The 26,609-nt window shown below is 40.7% G+C and overlaps 1 protein-coding gene across 2 annotated transcripts in view; it reads right to left on the reverse strand.

The window, feature by feature from the left end:
- Positions 1 to 26,609, reverse strand: part of LOC114506966 (activity dependent neuroprotector homeobox) — a 33,745-nt gene extending 7,136 nt beyond the window's left edge. Inside the window, exons 1-4 of one of the 2 annotated variants that reach the window (XM_028524930.2) lie at positions 26,483 to 26,552; positions 24,296 to 24,386; positions 4,992 to 5,104; positions 3,097 to 3,189 (exon numbers count right to left, since the gene is read on the reverse strand). In XM_028524930.2, the coding sequence (XP_028380731.1) occupies positions 3,097 to 3,189; positions 4,992 to 5,099 (201 nt within the window). In that variant the 5' untranslated portion in view covers positions 5,100 to 5,104; positions 24,296 to 24,386; positions 26,483 to 26,552. Of the gene's footprint in view, positions 1 to 3,096; positions 3,190 to 4,991; positions 5,105 to 24,295; positions 24,387 to 26,482 lie in introns of both variants that reach the window. The other variant, XM_028524929.2, reaches the window with a different exon arrangement.

A 26,609-nucleotide genomic window follows, 5' to 3' on the forward strand; every position in this document is an offset into this window, starting at 1 on the left:
ATCCCAGACCTAGATGGTACATACAGCCTACAATACACCTGAGCTATACGGTATATAGCCTGTTGCTCCTCAGCTACAAAAACCCGTACAGGTTACTGTAATGAATACTACAGACAATCATAACAGAATGGTTAAGTATTGTGTGTCTAAACCTACAAAAGGTACAGGAAAAAATATGGTATAAAAAATTAAAAACGGCACACCTATACACAGAGAGCACTTACCATGAGCGGAGGCTGCAGGACTGGAAGTTGCTCTGGGTAACTCAGTGAATGTGTGGTAAATGTGAAGGTCTAGAACACTCCTACCTACTGCTGTGGACCTTAAAAATACTATACATGTGGACTACACTAAATTCATGAAAACAAACAACAAAAAAAAGATTTCAATTCTTAGAGAGGCGAAAAGAGAGAGGGAGGGAGGGAGAGAGGGAGAGAAACATCAGTATGTGGTTGCCTCCCACACACTCCTTTACTGGGGGCTTGGCCCACAACCCAGGCGCGTGCCCTAGACTGCAAATCGAACCTGAGACCCTGTGATTTGCCGGCCAGCACTCAATCCACCAAGCCACACCAGCCAGGGCATCTTTTAATAAATTCTTCTTAGCTTACTATAACTTTTATACTTTATAAATTGTCTTTAAGATGTTTTGACTTTTTATAACCACCACTGAAAGCATAAACACGTTGTATAACTGTATTATTTTTTCTTTATATCCTTATTCTATAAGCTTTGCTATTAAAAAACACTTTTTTTTTTTGTTAAAAACTTAGACACATACAATTAGCCTAGACCTACACAGGGTTGGAATCATCAGTATCACTGCCTTTCACCTCCAAATCTTTCTGCACCGGAAGGTCTGGTCTTCCAGTGCCGGGGGCTGTCTTGTCAGCTCTGAGAGAACAACGGTTCCGTTTGGCCCACCTCCTGAAGGACCCGAGGCTCTTCTGGAGGAGGTTCCACTCTTTTCAGAAGTGTCCATGGTGGTTTTCCTTGGTTTGTTTTTTTCATTACAGACCTGCTTGTGGGCAGATATAGTGCACCATGAACATTCCTCTCTATTATGAGAACCTTTCTGTGTTGGGGTCCACATTTTCAAACTTTTAAAGGAGCTTATTGAAGTCTGCAAAAGCTTTTTTGCTAAACCCTTCACTGTGAGGTTTCCTGGGGGTTCTTTTTCTTCTGCAGTTTCATTTTCTCTCGCCTCTTCTTCAGCTGTGTGGTCCTGTTTCGGTCCCAGTGACTCCTCATTAGTCAGCTCCTCAGGAACCACCTGCAGGAGCTCCTCCACGTCACTCTTACCCAGACCCAGGTTCAAGTTGGCTGCCATCTTAACCAAAGCCTGATTGATTTTTGCAACCTCTTCATCCTTGGCAAATCCCATGGACAAACCTCTTGAGCATCTTCTTCCAGATGCCTAATGTGCATCCCTAGGTGACATCACCCTAAGCAAGATTCTATGCAGTCATAGATAATATGATCCTTCTAGAATTTCATTAGTGTCTTCTCAGAGTTGTTCTTGTTTCAACAGTAGCCCAGGCAAAGGTCATGGCTTTAAAAGCTGTTATACTCCTCGATTCACTGGCTGGATCAAAGAGGTGGTGTTTGGATGGAGAATTACTACTATGATATTGGGGTGAAGATCACCAATAAAAAAGGAGGATGTTCAGGAGCATTACCAACAATAACCAAAATGTTGAAAGACATGTCATTCTCCAAATAGTACTTCTCCAGTTTGCTGCTGTAGCAATTCAGGAGGGCATCTTAGAAGAGGAGGTCAGGCATCTGTGACTCCCATTTTCCTGCAGTGCGCTGGCACTGTGTGCTTGCTGACACGGGCGAAGGCCCTGGGGTTCTCACTGTGCCATCACAAAGGTTCCATTTGTAGCATGCAGCACGGCCCCCAAGCAGGACTCTCGTCCTGTCCTTAAAGCCCTGAAACCTGACACTGACTTGGCCTTCTTATGGATTAAAGTCCTTTCAGTCACCCTTTTCTAGAGTGAGGAGCTTTCATCCATACAGAATATTTGCTCTGGCAAGTAGTTTTCCTCTACAATGAGCTTACCTAGAGTCTCCAAAATTTCTTCAGCTGCCCTCACATCAGCACGAGCAGACTTACCCCTCACTTTCACATTCTGTAACGAATCCTTTAAACCACCTGGAGCTGGCAGTACATGCAACATCGTAGTTGGGTCTAGCGTTTTCTTTCAGCATCACAAATGTTTTGCTTTGGCCACGACCGTCAAGGTGCAGAGGGGTGTATGCTTCTGTGTGTGGTCTTCAGTCCAGGTCATTGAGTTTCTCCGTGCATGATATAGGCCCTTCGTGAAATCTGTTAATCTCATCGCCTCAATGAAGCAGTTTCGACAGCTTCTGTCACTTTGTTCTTATTCTTTAGACTGTAGCTATGGTGGAACGGGTTGTGCCTGACCGCCGAGCAATAACCACCACTGGTTTTCCACCTTTGTAGTCCTTAAATTACTCTTAATTTCATTTCCAGGTCAAAATCTTGACATGGCCTCTCACTGTCAACATTAGCAGTGGATTTGGTATGCTCAGGGGTCATGATGAACAAAACAAACAAGATTAAATCAAGCACAAGAATAATGATGCAATCAAGAGACGTGGGGTAAATAGATGCATGAAGCTGTTTCTGGAGTAACAAAACATATCGCTTTACAGCAAACTTAAAAAAAATGTTAAGTAGAAAGAGTACATTCTCAAACAACAATGAAAAAGTATAAGAGTAAACATAAACCAGGAACAGTTCATTACCATTAGCAAGTACTATGTACTGTACATAACAGTGTGTGCTCTACTTCCACATGACCAGCAGCCGTCTGTTTATACCAGCATCACCACGAACATGCGGGCAATGCGTCACACTATCTTACAACCTCAGCGTCACTAGGCAACAGGTCTTTTTCAGTTCTGTAATCATCTTACAGGATCTCTACTGTTCAGTCCATCACTGACAAAAACGTCATTATGTGGCGCATGACTGGACTCATTTTGACACCTCCCACTTTAGGTCCCCTACAAACAGTTCATCACTACGAAAGGTCTAAGTTGAAGATGTGTACCTGTGCCACTTACCTGATTTTTTGTAAGTGAAGGGTCCCACAGTCCTACATCCTCCCATGTAGTGTTTTTCAAATAAAAGTCATTAGGTTCAAACTGTTTAAAATCCTAGAAAACAGTGAAAGAAGTTTACAAAAACATAGTGGTATCAACTCTACCTCAATCTTACTTATACATCCTTTCTCTTAACTAGGGTTGGTGTGATGTACTGGAAAATTAACCCCATCGAGAATGAAATAAACCAGGAGTCACAAAGCTCTTAGGAAATACAAAAAGGCACGTGGAAGTTGTACTGAACATTTTATCACCTAAACATTCCCCTAATGGTCTGACAGGTTTCCAAGGAAAATGCTAAAATTCTAATTTAAGACAAATTCAGACACATTTTAATACCGAAGTACCCTTCATCAGAGTCCTGTAACTCCACAGTGGCAGTAAGTACCCTTCATCAGAGTCTTGCAACTCCACGGTGGCAGTATTAGAGCGGAGCGTGATGCCTGCTGTAGCGCTACAGATGTGATACTCTGATAATGGGGGCGGGAGAGGGGAGATTGGACGGGGAAGAAAACTCAAGATTTCTGAACCCCGAAAGGAAGGTTTTCAAAGGAAATAGTTAAATTTTATACTCTTATGCAAAAACTTAATGGCCTGCTTCCCCCAGGCTAGGAAGATAGAAAGTATTAGGGTATAATTCCCCTTGGCCCTAAGAGGTAGTAGGTTCACAATTCAGTGTGGGAAAATCAAGTACATATAAATTCCAGGATATGTAACTGGTGTTAATAATGGGAGGGGAAAAAAAACGCAGGATAGAAAATATACCTTATTATTTTCATTATTTATTCCTAGGAAGATGCCCCACTGAGTGTGATGTGAACACACTGTTCCATCAGGCAGCTCTACCTGAACTCGAGGGGTGGGAAGGGGGGTAGAGCGACCTTAGTGCTGGGGACAGCATAACTAGAGAAGCTTTAGTCTCCTTGGCAAATCCCTAGACTACTGCCGGGAATCAGGAAAAGAAAACCTGTTGAATAAAGGAAATTGCTTTTGTATTTTTAATTCCATCCAAACATTTATTGAGTGCTTATTCTGTGCTTAGCACTGTGCTAGGTGCTGGGGATACATGGATGGACAAGGTGGTCCTGGTCCCCGACCAGCTGGAACTTAAAGCCTAGGGGGAAAAATGTCTTTAAACATTTCTTTTGAATCAGAGGCTTTGTTGACCAACTAACTGTAAGACCTGGAGCAACGAGAACTGGAAAAGGAGGAACCAATGCACTGGCTACCCCACAGGGCTCTTACACATACATAAAGCTCACAGAATAAAATGCTAGAAAAACAGTTTGTAAAGTCCAAACTGCTACACAAGGGGAAGACAATAGTCTATGATGGGTCAAAAGGGCCAACAAATGCTCACATCCTATATAGAGAGACAACAAGCACCCAAACCACCAAGCCTCAACAATCGGAAGGTCAACCAGAACACTCAGGTGTATCAGAATGGGAGCAGGCTCTGGAGTCCCAAAGACAGACCCTGCCTGCCAGCAGGACTGACCGACTGTGAGGTGGACCTGTTTCCTTACAGCTTCTTCTTTTGTAAATTGGAGATAAGATTTCTACATCCTTCTAGGGGCTGTTTTAAGGATTTGAACTAGAGACAATTTTAAAGCACCTAGTGAAATGTCTGACGTGTATGTCCTCAATGGTAACTGCTTTTGCCTCAGGATGCAAAGACGAAGAGTCCATTTTAGCGAGAAGGGAGTAAGTTAGGCTAGCTGAGAAAGCTCTGGTGAAGCTCACGCTGAGGTTCAAAATCAGAATTGTACCTAAGAGTTCACCATCCTGGCTGCTGGCACAAAGTAATGGATCAGAAGCTGAGTCATGTTAAAATTAAAAAATGGCATGCTACTTACTTCTATGTGTTCTTTACAGTATTCCAACCCAATGTCACTAAGTATTTTTTTCACAGTTTTCCGGGCTTTTCTTAAACTGCCAAGATTGTTGACAGGAAGTTGGAACATAGTTTCTATTGGAAAAAAAAATTTAAGTCAAGTCAAAAACATGTACAACTTGTAATATTTACTAATTCCACTGACGGTAGGATCAAAAACCCTGGCCCAGTCTGACAAAAAAAGGTGAGTAGACAGCCTCATCCAGCATGTTCTGAACACTTAAAGCAGGCAGGTGAAGGAAGCACTCTGATTTTTCCTATTGTTAACAAGACATTCTTTGTTATAGATCGACTATGGGTCTAACCCGGCACAATTCTGATTAAACTTTTGGTGACGGACTTCCAAAGGTGAGAATTAGGTTAGCAATACCAATGGATTTTAAAATCAAGTGTGAGTGCCTTTTCCCCTTGTGATGTTGAACCTCTGAAAGTAGAAAATGCTCACCATTTAGCATCATTACCACATAATTTTGAGTGCTGGGGAAAAAAGCTTTTGTCTGGGAATTGTCCTGCACATTGCTATGGAATTCTTAAAGAAATATTCTTAAAAGTTTCTGTATACTACTTGAACAAAAGACACTAATAATTGCGTGTAACTTGCCCCTCAGCCAGCACCGTCCGTACCTGGACAGAAGCGCTCACTTCTGGTCATGGAGTGAAAGCCGAGATGGGGAAAGGCTGGGCACTCAGCACCAGAGCAAATAATGGTAACTGTTGGGTGACTTAGGGGACTCTTTTGAAAAATGAAAAGCCTATGTGTGTGAGGGGATTGAAAAATTATTTAAATGACGTAACATCAAAAGAAAATTTAGATCCACTTCCCCAAGTTCCCTAAAAACAAAGGTTAAGATAATAAAACCAATACAACTTGGGTGGTTGAGAATGTCTTCCAATGAGATCATAAATGTTTCTTTATAAAATACAGTAACAATTTATCAATTTAGTAATCCAAATCAATTTTGTAGGACAAAGTAGTTCTAAAAACCAAAAACAAAGGCAAAAAAACAAAAACATGAAAAATTAAAACATGCAAACCTGCTTTTCTAATTAATATAGGCTGTTATTCTATAATAACACTACCATTTGTAAACCACAATCATAAAGTCAACTAATCCAAATGTCATATCATGTTACCTCATTTATTAGACTATGAAAAATGGAACAAACAAAAAAAATGGTGAAGCCTACCAAAACAGCAACTCCTAGAAATTCTGAACCTTCTAAGTTACCAGAACTTAGAAGTCTCAAAATATTCTATATGAAGAACCAAAATTGAGGCCAAAAGAGAAATGTTATTTCACTAAGAAAAACTTATCAGCTGTCTCACTTTCAAGATGGAACTCCTACTACTTGTGAGCATGACTATGGTGTTCTCCGTACTCTCTACCATCCAATAATTTGTATAATATTTAGCTAAGAGCAGACTTAGAAGTCACTTCTGATACAATTTAATGCGCATTCAAGGCCAAACCTATACTTTATGGAAATCTGATTGCTAAAGAGACATCTTGTTTCCCTAGTCATTTCATAAACTCTGTGGGCCAAAAGCCAGCAGTTCTTTCTGAATTTCCCAAGTTAACTCTACTTCACTTCGGAGCAGAGACATGCCCAGCAGGCAGCCATGGCTGGTTTCCTCTGCTTCCTGGGTAAGCAGCTCAGTATCTCAGCAAAACAAATACACAAAGATTTGGAAATGTTGCCACCACTGGAGCCACAAGTCTATACAGAAAACATCCAAGGGATGTCAAACTGTAGCTCAGAATAAAGGAAAATCCACTCTCCAATGGGTAATACCAGGCATTCTGAGTGCCCACCCACAGCTAACAAAGAAGCCTGAAGACATCCAAAAGCAGCACCTCACTGCATGGTAGGTATACAACTTATCCAGCCACCTTTGTTATGAGAAAGTAGTATGTTCATAAGGATGCTTTATTACGAAAAACATAAAAAGTGACACATCTGCCATAGAGTAAGTCTCAAGTTTATTTACTTGGGCCAAATTAAACAGGCTTATAAATAAAATAGTGACACTATGTATTGGAAAATGCTGCACAAAAATGGTCCTTTGTTCTGTGATTAGTAACCAGGAGGAACCCAAGTTAAAAGTTTACACGGAAAGATGTAAAATACTCTGAGTTAAGATTACAGTTGTCTTCATGACATTTCTAATAATCTTGAGAATTCTATCATCTGCCCCTTTCCCCAGATGGACGTGTCCTCTATGTATTTGCTTACAGAGGCCATTTTCCAAGATTTTGTTCATTTGGAGGTAGAATAACACATCCATATGTTAGCATCCTCAAAAGCATTTACAAAGATTCTTCTGTTGTCCCTCCCCACCCTTTTTCTTTTTCCTTTAAATTAAACACTTTTTGCCCTGGCTGGTGTGACTCAGTTGACTGGGCATTGTCCTACAGACTGAAGGTCATGGGCCTGGTCCCCAGTCAGGGTGCATGCAGTAGACAACTGAGTGATGTTTCTCTCCCTCTCCCCTGGCCGCCCCCCACCCCCGCCTCCACCCCCCGAGTCAATAAAAGAAAAAAATTAAAAAAGTTGAACACCTTCTTCAGTATATAGAACAGGCACACAGTATAGGAATATAAGCAATTAGAAGGCTTTCCCCCACTCTTCTGGTCATGCAGCTCCCCTTCCCAGAAGGGGGCCACCATTACCATTACTTGTGTATACTCCCTGAGCTTTTCTATGTCTATATCAAGCCAAATGTTCCTTGAAAGCAAGCCTCCAACAAACTCTATCAGTTAATGTCAATTACTATGGGTTATAAGGACTTAAGGGCCTTATATATATATTTTCCCAGCCTCCTGCTTGCTGTTAAGAGACATCTTCAAATCAACAGCTGGCTTCCAAGTTTGTTAATGTCATCTATTTGATTTCTTGTTTAAATACTTTTATAAGAATCACCCCCTGCCTCCTCCCCACCCCTCAAAAGCCCTTTGAATTAGAAACCTAAACAAGGTGCTCATACCTTGATGATTGAAGGGTAGTAACAGAGTAAATAGGAAATCAATTGCCTGAGATTAAGGGCAGTTTCTTTTTTTTTTTGAATAGAAAGACAACTAAAAAGCAGTATTTACAGTCAGTACTCTTAGGGAGGAAGGCGTCTTACAATATTGTCACAAGTTTGTGCAGAGGTGGGCTTTGAGAGAAACAGAGAGATGGGCTTATATTCCCTCCAGACTCACTCCCAGTAGCTTGATCCTCCTTTCTCTTGAGCCACCTTGACTATCAGAATGGCCGTCTTCACAAGGTCAGCACCTCTATCCCAATACCAAGAAGTACTCCCTTTAGCCAAACCATAAACCTCTCAGCTCATGGCATAAAAAAGGAAAACTATCTAATTTAATGGAACGGTACCACTGTTCATCATTTTCGGAGCACCCACACTTTGCCAGTCAATGTACTTAGGAATAGACTAATAGGACACAGTTCTTACCCTCCAACAGTCCATTGATTCTAAGGGATGAATCAAGAGCACACAGTGGTCACAAGGTCACTGGAGTAAAGATACTTGTTCCACCTGCCCACCTGCCCCTTGGTACCGTTCCCGCCACTTCTGATATACAGTTACTTAGGAGGCCCTTTGTGGAGAGCAGATTGTACATGACTCAGGTCGACCAGTTAGGGCAGTCTCTCTCTGTAGACACTGATTAGTACAGAGCTGGACATGTGCCTCAAACAGGGCTGACAGTGATACTGAAAAGCAGAGTCAGGACCTGCCACTACACAAGAGAAGAAGAGGGAGGGAAAGATTCCTGCTGGCACCGCTTAAGGTCTTCAATCTACCTGGTGCCTGAAAGCCAGTCCCACCATCCCAACTTTTTGAAACAGGAACAAACACATTTTAATTTTTGCTTAAGCTTTGGTTCATATCATTTGTAACCAAAGCTCTTGGGAGCCCTAAAGTGGAACACAGAATAAAAAGTGAGCAAAAGAGGGAAGGTGGGGAATTTTGTGCAAAATAATTATACTTGTGAACTGGGTCTAAAAGCAGAATAGGAGTTTGCCAAGATGTAGTTATTCTGAAAGATGCTCTGACCCCTGGTTTCATTAATCAAAAACACTACTCAGGAAAACATTTCCTAAATTCTAATAATTTGGGGAAAGCTCAATGACCTATTGATAGCAGAAGGTAACATTTACAAGTGTTTCATTGACAACTGAAGGTAAGAAGCTTTTGGGTAAGCATGTAACACCTGATGAACAAGACTTAAATTTGTTTTCAGAATGATTTAAATTTATTGTTGAATGAATAACTGAGTCACATTCAAATAACCCTTTATTCCAACTACCAACAAGGTAAATAAAAGCAGACAGAGCCTGTCTCATGAGGAAATATTTACAGGCTGATTCTTTGCAGAAGGATGATGATGTATCAGTGATTGTGGACTTTACCGAAGCAAAGGTCATTAACTGGGGAAAATAATTATGATCACTTATGAAAACATAGCTCTGCCAAAAGGCTTGGATCTAGGCAGGTGGACTCAAGAGCTCCTGGGTCAGGAAGATGAAGGGAAACCCAACACGTGACCGTACACTAGTCTAGCAGGTTCAAGGGGAGCCTGAAGTACCCGACACAGGAAGAGTCAAAGGGGCTGCTCTCTGTGTGGTAGTTGCTCCGCAAAGCCACTGGATCAAAGATGGCAGGATTTAGTCTGTCTTAGGGGTGGTGGGGAGGAGAAAGCACGCATGACTGTGCCATTAGAAAGTAAGACAAAACAGAACAACCCCCCCCCCCCCAAACCTAACCATAAGCCTTTGACCAGGCACAGATAAACAATCAAGCCAGAAGGAAAAAAAGCCTCCAAATCAAACCTCTCCAGGCTGTATTTAAAGCTACTACTAGTGCGGATCTAGCATGGCATTTTCCAGTACATAATTCTTCATATTTTTAATTTATTCTTATGTGATGTTTCTCAAATCTCTAATAAGAATCCATGTTAATTTAACATGGCAGAAAATACAGAAGTATGATTGTGTGATTGTCCTAGTTTCCATCACCTGCTGGTACAACTCTACTTTGATGGGCAAGAGCACCATATTTTTAGGACTATAAGACATACCAGACCATAAGATGCACCTAGGTTTTAGAGGGAAATGGGGGGTGGTGGTGGTAAAATATTTAATAACCTGCGATCCCGCTCCACTGCCACCCCACAGCAAGCCAGGTAAGCTACATTTGTACTATAAGACACACCCCAATTTCTCCCCAAATTGGGGGGGGGGGGTGCATCTTACAGTCCAAAAATACGGTAGGTTCACAATAAGAGAATAAAGTTTGTTTCACATACTCACAGCTATAAACCTACTTTTCCCCATCCCTGTACCTGGGAAATGAAATCTGAACGTTTTACCTGAGGGACTAAAGTGTCAGTTATACTAGTAAACGCAACTCAAGAATTATCATAAGGAAAACAGTTCTAACACTGCACCGAGAGCCAGACAAGATGGTTACATTTCTTTCAGGTAACACCTAAACATAAGCTGCTTAGTATAAACCAGTGGTTTTTAACACTGCCCCACCCTCCAAAGGGATGAAACCCTTGTTTCTAAAGAAATCTTAGTTGAAACATAAAAAAGACAAAGAGTAGAGGGTCTGGGGTTGAAATAAAGAAAGGAAGACAGAGTTCTCTGTCTCCAAATAGCTCCTTGAAACAGTTACTTGTCTAAACTAAGCTCATAACACAAACATATGCCAAGGTGGGTGTCTACTGAAACATAAAATCTGGACCTAACCGGGCGATCAACCAAAGCAGGAAGTGTGATGGCTGTAACAGAACTCCTATAGTTAGGTAAAGATATCCGGTAAACAAAATTAGTCTGCTCAGAACATGGTTATAGGAAGCCCAGAGTAAGCCTAAGGATTAGAACATAGTTTATACTTTGATGTTGCCTTTTAAAACATTTTTTTACAGTAAAGCTGTAAAGACAAATACAATTTCTCTGGGAATATCTTTTACCTGGGGGGCAGGCAATGAAGACCAGGAATGATGTCTTTACTAGTAAAGAACTGCTGTATATTTGCTAAGTTAATAAAAATTAGGAAGACATTCAAGCTACTATAATATAAACAATTTCAGTTTTGGTAACATCATCAATCCAAACTGACATTTAAGAAATCCAGACCCTTGATACTTAGCTCAAAACCAAGTACAGTTAGTTGACCCTTGCACAACATGGGGGTTAGGGGCACTTGACCCCCTGTGCAGTTGAAAACCAGAGAATAACTTTCGACTCCCCCAAAACTTTACTTCTGTTGACTGGAAAGCTTACTGGTAACATAAATAGTTGATTAGCACATATTTTGTATGTTAGTATGTATTATATACTATATTCTTACAATAAAATAAGCTAAAGAAAAATATTAAAACAAAAGAAAATATATTTATAGTATTATACTTATTTATTGAAAAATATCTGCATATAAGTGTGGGCCCACACAGTTAGCTATACTCTGCATACAACCACCTGCTAACCCACACTGGGGCTTAAGATATTTGAAGTTTCTTTAAGCAGCTAACAATGGTTAAGTCATGCTATTTTCTAAGAAGCCAGGCATTTTAAGAAGATTCTCATGAAGAGAATCTAAGCATTAGTTACTTCACTGCTACCCGTGACACTTAAAACAAATTTTATAACATCTCTATGGAAACATTTAGGACCTCGTTAATATAAATACTATTTAGGCAGAAAGAAAAGATCATTCCCATATCCATACACCCTCTTTTCCTTCTTCCTCCCCCTCAGCAACATGTTAATATCTGTCAGCACTGTTCATTGAGTAAAACTGTGGCCATCATAAAACTTTCTTTTTCTAAACAATACTTGCTTTACCTTTCCTGACTATTCTGGGATCTGAAGGGAACAGACACCTCATTTGCTTTTAAGGGTGTCACTAAGTCCTAAATTTAAATTAAACCTGTTGTGAAAAGGTCTATATACTGGTATTTGTATTTAAAAAAATGAACCTTGTACAGCATGCTGGCACAACCCTCCAGCAAGTGAGCACACCCAGATCCCACGTTCAGTCTGGAAGCAATCACCTCTCAGGCTCTTTCTAAAACACGGTGCTGAACAGAAGCAGCCGATCTTTCAATTTCCTATAAACTCTGGCAAAAAACCTTCCAGATGCCAGAAGCTCTTCGTAGAAAGGCAGCTCTGTCTCCTCTCTTTCTCAAGTCCCAAATACCACAGAACAAGTGACCACCTGACCATCACCTGGTAGAATGCTTTTCTGGATTAGCAGATAAAACTGCACAGCATGACAGAGGTAAGAAAAGAAAGTCGTCTCCTCTCTCAATGTGCAGTAGTGCTGAAGCTAAACAAAGGGTTCTGAGAAGCCCAGGAGAATCAAAGAAAAACTACTTTGCAAATGAAGACACACTTGTACCAAAAACTAAATCTGAAGGAACATCACTTATGTTGCCCAGGATAACACTGGAACACTTAATAAAGACAAAAAGCAGGCAGGAAATGTAACCAAATAAAGACAAGAAGCAGATAGGGTATGTAACCAATTTGTTTTCTTTTATTCTTTTAAAAAAATTTTAATGGTTGTTTAAGTCCAGTTTTCTGCCTCCCCCCTCAGCCCCCCCACTCCCCGTTATTGTCCGTGTGTCCTTTATACTTGTTCCTGCAAACCCTTCACCTTTCCCCCTGAAATTCCTTCCCCTCTGGTCACTGTCAACCTGTTCTCAATTTCAGTGTCTTTGATTATATTTTGCTTGTTTTGTTGATCAGGTTCCTGTTAAAGGTGAGATCATATGGTATTTATCTTTGTTTTCTTTTATTCTTTACTTAACTGCATAAATGTTTACTAGTCTTTTTGATAATGAAACAAACAACCCCCCCATAACCCCCAATTGAGTAAAACGTCAAATACAAAACTGCCTCCACTCCAGGAAAAAAAACAAAACTTTGGTTTTAATTTTTAACCAAGTCAATTTTTAAACTCTGCATATTTGAGTTTTCCTAACTATTTCTTTGGTGGGTAGACTATATTTATTAAGGCAAAGTGAGTATGTTTACCTAAATATAGTATTTTGTACATCTGAAACCATTTGGTCATACAAATACTTTTGCCCACTTTTTGTTAACAGTGCGTGTGAATCCCTTCCACAACAGCCCTGCTCTAAGAGACTATTTTTCTACCTAATCACTTCCAATGAGGGGGGCACAAACCCACCAGGCAGCACATTTCACAGTGGACAGCTCTGCTCACAAGTTTACTTTCTACAAGATTTTGTGACCTGCCCACAACTCAGCTACAGAAGTCAAATTACTTGGTCACATAACAGTCTTTCAAGTTTTTAAGACACTTCCTCCTTCCCAAGTTTTGGCCCCTCTCCAAGTTAACCACTCTCATTTCTTTTAACATTCCTTCTGATATTGCATATAAGCCTACTACCAATAGATGGCCTCTAGCTTGTCAATCTCTTTGATGCCCTGAATAAACAGTTGTTATTATTCTAGATGTGACGTAATCAGGTCAAGTGGGACAACACTTCTCTAACTCTGGATATTATAATTATTTTTTAGGAGTTTTTCTTTTTAAACTTTTTTGCCTTTTATTGATTCTAGAGAAAGGGGAAGGGAGGGAGAAAGAGAGGGAGAGAAACATCAATTGGTGCCCCTTATACGTACCCCAACTGGTGGCCAAAAGTGCAACCCAGGCATGTGCCCTGATCGGGAATTGACCTGGAACCTTCCAGTTTGTGGGGTGATCCCAACCAACCAACGAGCCACACTGGCTAGAGCTGGCCATTACTTTTAAATTAATCTGAAAGGTGCATTTGTGTTGGTGGCAGCCACTTCACACATATGATCAACCCAAATCGTTTCCTTTTTTGCACATGTGCTGCCCTTTTCAGCATTAGCTGGTTCAGCTGGTGGAAAAAAGATTCTACACTGAATCTAGGTCTGGTTAGAAGGACAGTAACATTAGGTGTCTTTAAGTATCTTCTTAATTGAAGGGGCAGGAGGAGCATTCTGATCCCAAAATGAAAAGGAACAAATGTCCAGTACAGGCCTTAAGAAGGATGAAAGACCAAGATTCATATTCCAAATCACAACATGAACTGCAATGTTATAGAAAAGCAGCACTTTGAACCACCAAAAGTACCTATGGGTTGACTAATCTAAATTCTTCTCATTTTACAGATAAGCAACTAAGGTGAGGCAACTGATCTAAGGATGATCAGCTGGTTGGCGACAGAGCAGGCAGGGTCTCAAGGTTATTTCCAGATCTAGGATGAAGCACTCTCCCTTCCTCCCCACCACCCACACAGATGAAGCTCTGATATCTGACATTAATTAAAAGTAAACGACAGCCCTGGCTAGTGTGGCTCAGTGGACTGAGTGCTGGCCTGCAAACTGAAAGGTCAATGGTTTGATTCCCAGTCAGGGCACATTCCTGGGTTGTGGGCCAGGTCCCCAATCAATGCTTTTCTTCCTGTCTTTCTCTTTCCCTTCCCCTCTCTTGAAAAATAAATAAAATCTTAAGGGGGGGTGGGGAGTAAACAACAGCATGTTATATGCATACATCCAAAAGTACCAGAACTTCAATCCCCAGGATGAAACGACCTTGCGAAAGTTCAGCCACACTATAATATAGCTCAAGTGCTGAAAGAGATTAAGAACATACATTCCTCTCAGGTCAGACAGTCCCATCCCATCCCATCCACAGAAGAACTGAACCAAGAACTCAGCTTTGAGACCATTTGCCCTGAAGTGCTCTTTCCCATCACAGTGGAATCCAACAGTCACTAGTCAGTCGCAACTGAAAGATATTCCTACCCAATTTGTAATGGTAATACCTTGTAAAAGGAAAATTACAACCTTGATGTTCTTAGAGAAAACAGCTTTTCACAAAACACATAGCATGTCTTTCCTTCATCATTTTCCCATTATTAATGCTCAAGACATGTTCTCCCCAAAACTGCTTGGGAAAACAACAGAGGCCCTGGTGATCTTTTTTTCCTGGAGGGCAGGGGTGGGCAGGAGGCTAGTCAGTTCTTTAACTACCTCTTCGGCTCCTTTTCCCAAATCAAGCTCCATTAGTTTTTGTAACAAAAGCAACTGGGCAGTGAACACACACACACACACACACACAATACCTGCACACTAATGTTCTCAGCAGTATTCTTGATACCCAAGGGGAAACAACCCAAACCATCAGCTGATATATGAATAAACAAAATGTGGTATTATCCACACAATGGGATAATTCAGTCATAGAATGGAATGATGCACTGATACATGCGCTACATGGATGAACCCTGTAAACACTATGCTCATCACAAAAGTCTACTTTGTATGATTCCAGTTACATGCAGTGTCCAGAAAGGCCTGTCTACAGAGAGAGAAATGAGACGTAAGTTGCCGAGGGCTCGGGGAGTTAGAGGAGAAAAGAGAGGGTGACTGCTACTAGGTTCTTTGTGGGGCGATAAAAACTGTTCTGCAAGTGATTCTGGTGACAGTTGCGCAACTCTGAATATACTAAGAAACATTTAATTGTACATGTCAAATGGTGGAATTATTAAGGCATATGAACTGTTATCTCAAAATTGTAAAAAAGAAAAAGACAATTAGGCCCAGTATAAGATTACAAAATATGGAAACGGCAAAGAACACAAATAACTTCAAATTTTACATAAAGACAATAGTTAACACTGAGATATTTATCCTTGCAGATTTTTATGCATACAGAATGTTTTTCTTTTAAAAGAAACAAAATCTTTTTATTTCAGCATTTATACATGCAGCAAGAAAACTAATGTTGCTTAGAAATTTTGTCAATTTTACTTTAAGAACTTTTTTCCAACAAGGTAAATACACTAGCCTCAAATGGCTATTAAGCTTAAAATGTGGTTAGTCTGAAATGAACTGAGATGTGCTTTAAAATTATTGTTTATCTATATTGTGGTAAAACACACAACAAAAATGGTTAAGATAGTAAATTTTACAGTGTACACAGCTCAGTGGTATTAGTCACAATACTGTGCTATCATCACCACCACCCACTGCCAGAACTCTCTCCATCTTCTACACTGAAGCTCTACACCCATTCAGCAGGAACTCCGCATTTCTCCGCTGCCTCTACATCTGGCAACAACCACTCCCATTCCACTTTGTTTCTGATTTTGACTACTCTAAGTACATTTGTTTAAGTAGAATCATTAAGTATTTGTCTTTTTGTGACTGGCTTATTTTACTTGGCATAATATCCCCAAGTTTTATTCATATTATAGCATGTATCAGAGTTTCCTCCCTTTTTAAGGCTGAATAATATTTCCCACAACGCATACACATTTTGCTTATCCATTCACCTGTTAACGGATGCCTAGACTGCTTCCACCTTTAACCTATTGTGAATAATGCTACCATGGAACATGGCTGTACAAGTTAGTATCTCTTCCAGGTCCTGTTCCACCTCTTCCACCTCCAGTACACAAGGATCCCAATTTCTCTACATCCGCATCAACCCTTGTTATTTTTTTAATAGTGGCCATCTTAATGGGGGTGAGTAGTATTTCACTGTAGTTTTGATTTGTATTTCTTTTTTTTTAAACATTTTATTTATTTTTGGGGGGCGGGGGAGAGAGAGGGAGGGAGGGAGAGAGAGAGAAAGAAACATCAATGTGCGGTTGCTGGGGGTTATGACCTGCAACCCAGGAATGTACCCTAGCTGGGAATCGAACCTGGGACACTTTGGTTCCCAGCCCGTGCTCAATCCACTGAGCTACGCCAGCCAGGGATTTGTATTTCTTTAATGACCACTGACGTGGGATGTCTTTTCATACACTTTACTGGCCAGTTGTGTCTATTTTCTTTGCAGAGTATGTATTCGAGTCCTTTACCCATTTAAGATATACTTTTAAGTATGAAACATACTCAGGATTTCCAAGGTTTAGTATAAAAAGTACACCAAGTATCATAAATACCTCTACAAAAATACTGATATTAAAATGACAATATTTTGCATATACTGTGTTAAAATACTATTAACATTAATTTCACTTTTATATTTTTAAATGTGGCTACTGGCAATACAGATGAACCCCCAAAACATGCTAAATAAAAGCAGCTAGTCACAAAAGTACAAATACTGTATGATTCCACTCCCACGAGACATTAAAAATAGTGAAATTTATAAAGACAAAGTAGAAGGGTAGTTGCCAAAAGCTGGGGGAAGGGAGATAATAGGGATTGGTGTTTAATTGATATAGTTTCAAGTTTACAAGCACAAGAAGTTCTGGAGATAGATGATGGTAATGGCTGCACCACAACATGAGTGTACTTAATGTCACGGAACTACACACTTAAATTGTTTAAAATGATGTTATGTATATTTTATAATTAAAAATAGATAAACATTTAAAAAATGTAGCTACTGGAAAATTCAAGGCAACAGTAGTGATTTTGGAACCAGGTTAAGATTTGCTTGTAATTTTATCAGCAGGGTTGCCTGGGTCTCTTTGCCAAGACCACACATTTTAAGTATCTGTTTAGATTCCTCTGTACAGGAGAGATACTCAAGGGCAAGTCCTGAACGCAATACAGAAACTCTGAAGGCCTTTACAAATTTCCAGACCATGTTGGACAATATTAAATGAGAGACTGTATGGTAATATATTAATCATCCTCAAATTGTTAAGTACTTAAAAAAAAATCTTAGTAAAGTTCACATTCCCAGCAAATCTGCTCCACTCCAAGAGGCCAGGAACAGTGGAATGCAGTAAGTCCTCACTTAAAAGTTGTTCTTGATAGGTTCTTGGAACTGCAGTGACAGGACATGTAATAAAACCAATTTTACCAAAGGCTAACTGATATGGACAAGAGTTAAGTTCCTACAACGTTGACATCTCATCAGAAACCACGTTGAGCAAGATGACATTATTTGAGGACTTGCTATACATTACTTTGTCAATGTTAAAGACTTCAATTAATTTTGTCTTAACAGATTTAATCCAGCTGGGGTTACTTTAATGAGAAGCTCAACTATTTTTTAGTTTTGCAAAACTGAAATGATTCTAGAATATAAAGAAGTACAGAAAAAGACACTGAACTGAAAGGTCTGCAGAATCACAGAGCCTTAGGTATGAGACAGTAAGATGCTGATATGATAAACAAAAGGAAGGAGAAAAAAGGTTCAAGGGTAAAGCCTATAGTCTACACCAAAATGTGTGCATTCCAGTAAGACTATTATTTTCATGGACAAAAATTTAGCTAACCCATCGGCCACATGTGAAATTTACCTCAAAACGTCCAATTTCTGTAACAAGGTGACAAGCACAGTAAAGCTTTCCTCTTCCAGAAAAGATCGTAGTGACTAAGAATACAGCGCTAGAGTTGGACAGTATTAAATACCTACTTTGTCACTTACTATCTTTGTGACCCTAAAAATGTCATTTAACCCCTGGAGGTCTGTCTCTTTATGGTATAACTAGGACACTATTGTTTAAACATCAGGATTAAATGAGATGATGCCAGTTAATGCTTAAAAGGTTATTATTATTACTTAAACCAGATCAGATACTAGAATAGCACTTTGAATATTATGAGTCTACACCAGAGTATTCTCTTTTAAAAAGCATGAATTATTGTTATTCCTGGGAATCAGATGTTTGCCATACATCTGTTCCTGTACACATTATAATGTGTATCCAAACTTACACGTATACAGAGTCATATTTTTATACATGTGTGTGAACCACTCATGTCAGAGTGCGCATTTTTCTAAAACCCTCACCCAAGGACATTTCTTCATTGCTTTTAGAGAGAGAGAGAGAGGAAGGGAGAGAAACATTAATGTGAGAAACATTAATGTGAGAGAGAAACATCGTGCCCCCTGTACATCCCAGTGCAAGGATCGAACCCCCAATCTTTCGGTTATGGGACGACACTCCAACCAACTGAGCCACACCAACCTGGGCAGAGTAAGCATATTCTTAACTTTATAAGCTCTGTGGCACTTAAAATGCTTATGTAACTGAACATCTGCAAATACCCAAAATAAACCTATGTGACTTACAGCTGAGTAGAAACATAGAATGTAATTTAGATTTTTGTATATTTATTAAAAAATATGGGAGTCACTCCTTTTTTAAGACTTTCAGGCTAAAAGACTAGTGAAAATGCTATTATGTTACTGCTTATCCTGTTACTTTCGGATTTCAGACAAGAATCCTAGCTATGGCCACCAGAACTTCTAGAACACCAACGGAACCGACAGTTTGCAGGGTGTACTTCTAAGAGCGTGCTGAGACCACTTAAGGCGCGAATGCGGACAGAGGGGCAGACAAAGCCTCAGGTGCAAGATGCAAGTTGAGCAACAGCACCTGGAGGTGTGGCTCCCAAGCACAACTTTACATACTGCAGTCCACATAAAATTTGTTTGAAAGGGGGAAAGATGCCTCACTGCTTAATAAGGAAAAAGATTAAGAGTACTCTAACATCCCAATCCAGGTTTAGGGAGTAAGAGATGAGGAGCATTTCCCAATTTACTACTTCACATTGGGGGAAGCCATTCCAACACTCTGCTGTCTGCATAAGAATTCTACCGGCTTAGAGCTGCTTGCTGTCAATACAGGTGGAAAACATGGCCTAAGAGAAACGTGAAAAAAGGAAACCGATTCACAAGTGGGCCCAAGAGGACACTGAGATATGTCCTCTGGTATCATTCCAGAGGCATGTGGCTAGTCTTTGCATCTAAATGGCATGAGACAAAAGTAGGTTATTTTCAACCCCTTAAAAAATCTTCCACGCTCTATCAGAACTACTCAAATAATTTTCCCATAGTAACAGGAAATGCACTTTTCTCACCATTCTTGAAAAATAAAACAATACACTTAAATCATCTTACCAAGGTTTTATAATCCCTCTCCTAGAGTCAAGGCTTAGCCAAAACATTCTCATTCTCATAGCAGGTTTTGACACTTAATGGTCAATCCCGACATTATCTGCAGAGTTGTCTTATTTTTTTCCTTGTTTTTAAATCTAATTTGAAACAGGATTCTGAGCACTCACTACATTAGGACACTCCAAATTTTAATTCACCTTTCACAAGAGCAAGAAATCTAACTGTTGACTTACATAGATAATTCCAATTTAAAATCCTGATACATTTTGCTATATTTCCACTACACAGAAGTTTCTTCAGATATACCAGATTCCAAAGACACTACTCTTCAAGGTTCTGAATTGTTGGCAGCTATTGCTAGAAAAGGAAAGATTTATAGATTTTCGAGGGAAGCAGTTTCTGTGAGCTTTTAAACGGAGTGTAGTGGGTTCAGAAAAGGACAGAAATGGCAGTATGGCCAAAGCCAGCAATTACCTGTGTAAGCAAAAATAACTGCTCACAGGGGAGAAGGAACGAGACAGCCCTAAGCCAAAATATTGGGAAAAGCAACAGGGTCATAATCAAACTTTCTTTTGAGATCCTTATTCAGGTAAATTCAAACTAGACGCGTGCTACTTCAACTAACCATCTGATCATCACAGTTTTCATCTGTACCGTTCCTGATGTGGGTGTGGCTGATTTCCATTGTGGAGCCCATGTGGGATCCTTGGGTGTTAGCTGACACATAAGCACAGAACACCACTATGAAGTTATGAGGCATTCATTTGAGCCCTCATTAGCCAAACAGCTCACAGGAGCATTATAAAAGCCTGTGTTCCAAGCACAGGCCTGGGAACCGGCCCAGACATATTCTGGGGCCCACTTCATCACTGCACGTGGTAGTGCCTTAATTTCCCTACTTGTGAAACAAGGATGGTCCTGGGAGAATTGAGAATAATTTATAAAAGTACTTGGAAAATAAACAGGCAAGCCATCAATAGTATTTTATAATACAATATGGCCAGCAAGGGGGCCTTTACGCTTAAACAGCTCATCCTTATTAAAGGCATCAACCAAGTCATATGAGAAATGTCACATAAACAAAAACCACCTGAAGTTGGGCCACCCAACTACAAATCTACCTGTTTTCACTGAAAAGGGAACTAGGATGTATACGGATTTATTTTCGATTCTATGGGCCGATCAAACACTGCAAGAGACTCCTGTAGGTGACATGCACGTTTCTGAGTTAAATCTTCAACTGCAGCATATGTTCAGGGCAGTCTTCCCTTAGCAAACTCTTACCAAAAATCTTTTATTTCTGGAACACTGCTGAAATTCTTAAGGTTTTAGAATGTCTTTAGCTGCTGTCTTAGAACTATACTAGAAATCAATAAAACCAAAGCAGCTTGTGAGTGCACTTCAAAGAACTCCCGACGACAGGACAGTGAATACACATAAATGCAGATAAGGGAATCCAGAACAGAAACAGTGCTAAGAATTTGGTAGTTTACACTGATGAGAATAAAAATGTGTACTCTCAATTGATACTGGCACTTGAAATAGTTTGCTCCCATTTTACCTGTGACTTCATACACCTCCCCCAACATAACCAGTTGGATATATATGCACCCCATGTGAAAAGCCTGACTAGCATGTGAAGGACACTAACATGTGCCTCACTGGGAGGGGCAGAATGCGGATGCTCATTTAAGCTGACCCCTAACCTGACGGGTAGCAAAGGTAGAGCATGACCAACACACAGGATTAAGGGACACTAAGACACTAAGAGACTGAGGGAGCACAACCATCCTGCCTATCACTTTCTCATTCACAGGGTCAGGAACACAAACAATAAAAACCCACGAAATCATGATGGAACCGCGGCCATTCATGTTGGGCAAAACATGGATGACTTCTCTTACAAAGTGTCTCGACAATCAAGGTGGAAAATACCAATGTATAAACAAGAAACATCTCTTACATTCAAGATACCAATTCAGTTAGTGTGGGGCTTTGGTTCATCAGTTTCAAATGCCAAGTTTCCAAACGAACAACCTAAAAGGTGTTAACTGACAGTGGTGTACATCAGCAAAACACGGCCTTGACTCTAGATTTAACACAACCTCTTACCACACGAAAGGAGGAAAAACTAAGTTTACGTGATGCTAACAACTCATTATCTAACTGTAAATGAATTATTTACATAGGGGAGCAACATTTTTCCTAATCTTCATGCCTTTTTAGGCAAGTAAAGTTCAATTCTCATGGAAAGTATTTTACCTTCTGGAAGACCTAACAGGATTTATGACATCCTTTTAAAGTGAAAGTCCTTTGGAAGTTAAAGGTGAACAAGTAGCTTATTACAAAACAGTATTGGGCATCTTGACGTAGACTACAAATTAGCTTCTAATCTTATAAAAGAAATTTTTTGTACTTTCACATCATTTTTAAAAAGTTTATTTCACTAAGATTCTGCTAGGTTATTTAAAAATATCTACAGTGTTTCACTCTGACTTGTTTTTCTCTGCACTCACACCGCCAGCTCTAAACAGTGGACTGTATTTCATGTATGTGTGCACGCATGCAATAATGAAATCAAACTGCAACGGTCTACTACAATGTGTGCAATTTTGTTATTTATGTTTTTCAAAAGAAAAATAATACAAATTCTGAAAATTTTCTTTTATTTCCTCTATTGATTCCCTACTTGCTTTTGATAACAGCTCCACCTTCCTTACTAAACCGTAATTTTAATAACATGTGTAGCCAGGACATGTACATCTTAACAGTATCAACCAACAGCTTACTATTTAAATTTTCAAAATATTAGTAATTATTTTTAATATATTCCCCAAAATTCATAAGGAAAGCAACAACTCATAGTATACCTTCTGTAATTATGCTTTTAGTAATCAAATATAAATTAATACATGTATGCATGCATGTTATAATGAAAATCAAAAGCCATTTTACTTGATAAAATGCTATTTATTGGTTGGTTATTTGGTAGCAAGTACACATTCATGGAAAGGCCTATTGTAATCAGAGAATCTTTACAGTTGCTAGAGGCTCGGGAACTCTTGAGATTGGGTCATCAAATACAAGTAACTGAAAAATTACTTGACACAATCTGTTCAATATGGTGACATTTTATTTTAATATAAATAGTATTAGAACTCTTCCTGCACTTCAGCTTAAGGAAAAAATTAGAAATTTAAGCAAAACAATTTAACAGTGGGTATGTTTAAAACCAGTAACTCCCAGACAGGTAGGGCGGGAAGGGGTCTTTACAGATTCACAGCCCAATGAAGAAACCAAATCAGAGATTTAGTTCAGGATACCCATACCCTACCCTCCAGTTAATTAAGGCTTTTTACTACATACTTTAATGAACCCTCACAATTTACCTAAATCCCAGCCTTCAAGCCCAATTGTTTCACCTTTTTAATTTTTGAGTGTCAAAACCAGGAAACCTTTGAAACCACAGAACGCATGTTTTTCTAAGAGCTCACAGCAACTTTTCCTGTGAAGGGAAAATGGCTATTACCACTGAGGACACCGGTCACCACTATACCTTATGTATCATTTGCTAAATCAAACAAAAGAATCTTCAACAACTTCATCTCAAACATATCCTCAAATATGAAATTGTCTTCAAATTATTCATTCAAAACTCATGTAACTATGTATCAAAGATCAAATACAGGTCAAAATTCTATCTAACAAACACTAAACAGTATTTAAAACTTACAAATAATACCCATTTAGATTAAGTATCTCATCCTTGTAATTACTAAATAATTATAAAAGCAAGATAATTAAGTCTTTAATGGAATATCTCAACCCAACTGCCACCTCCTTACTCACAAAATTTTACTTGGCAGCAAATGTCCAATGAAAAGTCTCCCTTAAGCACCAAGTGTTGTTAACTATGTATCAAAGAACACACCCATTCATTTCCCCATAAGTTTACCTTGGTGTATCTATATAAAATACCTATAACAAAGTCTTAAAAGTACCCTTGGGTATCAACCACTGTTAATCTTTGGTAGCAAGTGAATATTCATGAAAAAGCCTGTTCTGATCAAAGAATCTTTTAAGGTTTTTAGAAGCTTAACAACTCTTGAGATTGGGTCACCAAAATATAATTGAGAACTTAACATATTTTATGTAAAAGAGTGCAGAATGCAAATGACTAAACAACACCAGCAACTTAAAATTTTTCTCTTAAGTTGTAAGTCATTTCTCTGTTCAGAACCCACGACTGCAACCAGCTCTAACTGGTTCCTTGAGGAATGTGGCTAGGCTGAAATTTTGGAAGTGTTGGCTTTGGTGGAGACCAATGAGGCAAAGTCTCTAGCTTCCCTGTTGCTGCAGTTCCCACCCACCAAAATGAATATACCCACCGGTGTGTATTGATAATGTGGTCCAAAGAGCAAAGCAGGAACGGAGTCCAGATCCTCAAAATGGCAGCACGGGGTATAACCACTAGGCAACCTATCAGTTCAGAACAAAAAGTATAACCCTGTGCATCATGGTGCAAAAGCTGGGGCCTAGGTTTCACACTGTGCATCTCACACCTAGGAAATAACAAGAGGAGTAAAATCTATAGAAATAACACACCCCAAGAAGATGGATGTTCACACAAGACTGGTGTCAACGCTCTTGCAAAGGTGGCTGGCTGCTAAGATAATGAATAGCAATCACAATTCTGAAGTTGGAAAGAAAATTGTACAATCAACTGTTGAGTTTGACAATGAAGAACTCAACAAGGGCTTGATGTTTACCAACAAGGCTTTGCAGATCATGACACCCAGCTACATGCTTATGAAAACTACTGCCCCACTAACATCTACCATCCCTCAAGAATGATTAACTCTCAAAGAGTTGGAAAGATCTGGGCCATGAAGAAGGGAGGTAATCAGCAATACCCCAAACCAGTTACTCTCAGGTTTCAAGCTTTTCCCTTTACCATCCGACCTTGGAAAGACATGGTGACACAGGCGAAGCTCAAGGCGGAAGAATTCCAGGATTCCAGAGAAGGGGAAATCTATGTACCAAGGATGTGTCAAGGTGATTCATCAAGAAAAGTAGACTGTGGGTCAACACTTTTGAAAAGTAAAAAGACAGAACTTCTAAAAGGCAAGGTGGATTCTTTAAAAGAGAAAATCACTGCTCTTGACTCAGTCCTTCGCCATGTTGCTGTCAGCTCACCAACTAGGAGTGCAGTGTGCCTCGCTGAGCCCATTTTCCCATGGTCTGTAGAAGGCGCTGTAAAGCACATCCTGTTCTAGCTCTGGGGCCCTTCCCCCCCTCTGCAGCCTTACCCAGTGCAGGGAATGCGCCCCCTACTGACTCCAACGCTCATTGCCTTTAGCCGACTTGGCTGCGGTGCATTTTGGGTGGGGGCTGGTATTTTCTTCATGGCCATAAACCAGAAGCAACAATGCAGATTTACAAAGAAACTGTATCAAGGTCCCCAGGAGATTCTTTTCTTTTTTCATTTTGAAGGTTCAAGGCATTTGGCAGGAGAGGCATCAGGAATAGGAACTGGGTGTGTGGGGATGGACAGCATTAAAATGGCAAACACGAGAAACAGTTTGGTTCTTTTTCCCTCCTAAGCCTTTGTCTGAGAAATGGGGTTATGGCAAGAACTGTCCAGAGGAATTGGTGAATGAAAGAACATCAAGAACACTTAATGTGGGTGTGTGTGGCTAAAAAGAATATTAGATCTTAGCGCCTGATATTGGGCAGAAGAGGAAGAGAAGAGGCAATCGCGCCTTTTCCAGCAGACAGGCATCCAGGTTGGGGGGGGGGGGAGGGGAAGTCAGGCAGGCAGGCAGCCCAGAGCAGAGGAAAGAAGAGGTGAATAAAAGGGTACTCAAAGAACTACTCCCATTCATTGCATTAAAAAAAAAATCTCTTCGCAGCTGTCTGGGTTTCCATTTTCTACCATCTCATTGCAAAGTTGGGGCTCACAATGCTCCTAAGAGGTCGTGCTAACCAGGCACTGCGACTGAGTAAAGAGGGTGGTGGTGGACTCCGTGGCCAGGATAGGAGGGGAGCTAGCATGTTGGGGAGGAAGGACTGCACGGGAGAGGCAGACTTGCACTCCGTGCTATGCATGCTCCCCGCCCCCCAATCTGTACCCCTTCCCCTAGCTAAGGATGGGTAGACCTGGCAGAAGGCTCGTCCCAGGCTTTGGGGGTGTGGGTGGGGGCTCGCTGGGAGTGGGGGGCGGGAGGAAGGGATGAGTTCCAGGGATGGGAGAAGCTAGGTTATTGCTGGGGGCGGGGTGGAGGGAGATGCCATTAGCGGCTAAAGCTCCGGGTCCAGGCTGGCTGCTGGCCTCCGCGGACTCACGAGGCTGGGAACCGCGGTCAGGCTGCAAGAGGAGGCGCCCAGCCCCCGGAGCAGAGCCGGGGAGCGGTCCGAACGGGGCGGGCGGCCCATCAGACCCGGAGTATGCAAAGGAGCGTGTGTGGTCGGAGGGCTGGCAATTTAAAAAATTCGCTCGCGGGGTCGGCTCGGCGGGAGCCCCGCGGACTGAGGGTCGGGAGCAGGGCCGGGCCGCGGGGCCGCGCGCGGCTTACCTTGACTCGGCCTCGAGGCGAGCGCGGGGCCGGCGTGCTCGGGGGCCGGGCGGTAGCAGCGGCGGGCGGGTGGCGGCGGCACGGCGGTGGCGGCGGCGAGGGCGCGCCCGGGGCCTCGTCGCGCTCT

The sequence above is a fragment of the Phyllostomus discolor genome, chromosome 9 (genome assembly GCF_004126475.2).
Source record: "Phyllostomus discolor isolate MPI-MPIP mPhyDis1 chromosome 9, mPhyDis1.pri.v3, whole genome shotgun sequence".
NCBI lineage: Eukaryota > Metazoa > Chordata > Mammalia > Chiroptera > Phyllostomidae > Phyllostomus > Phyllostomus discolor.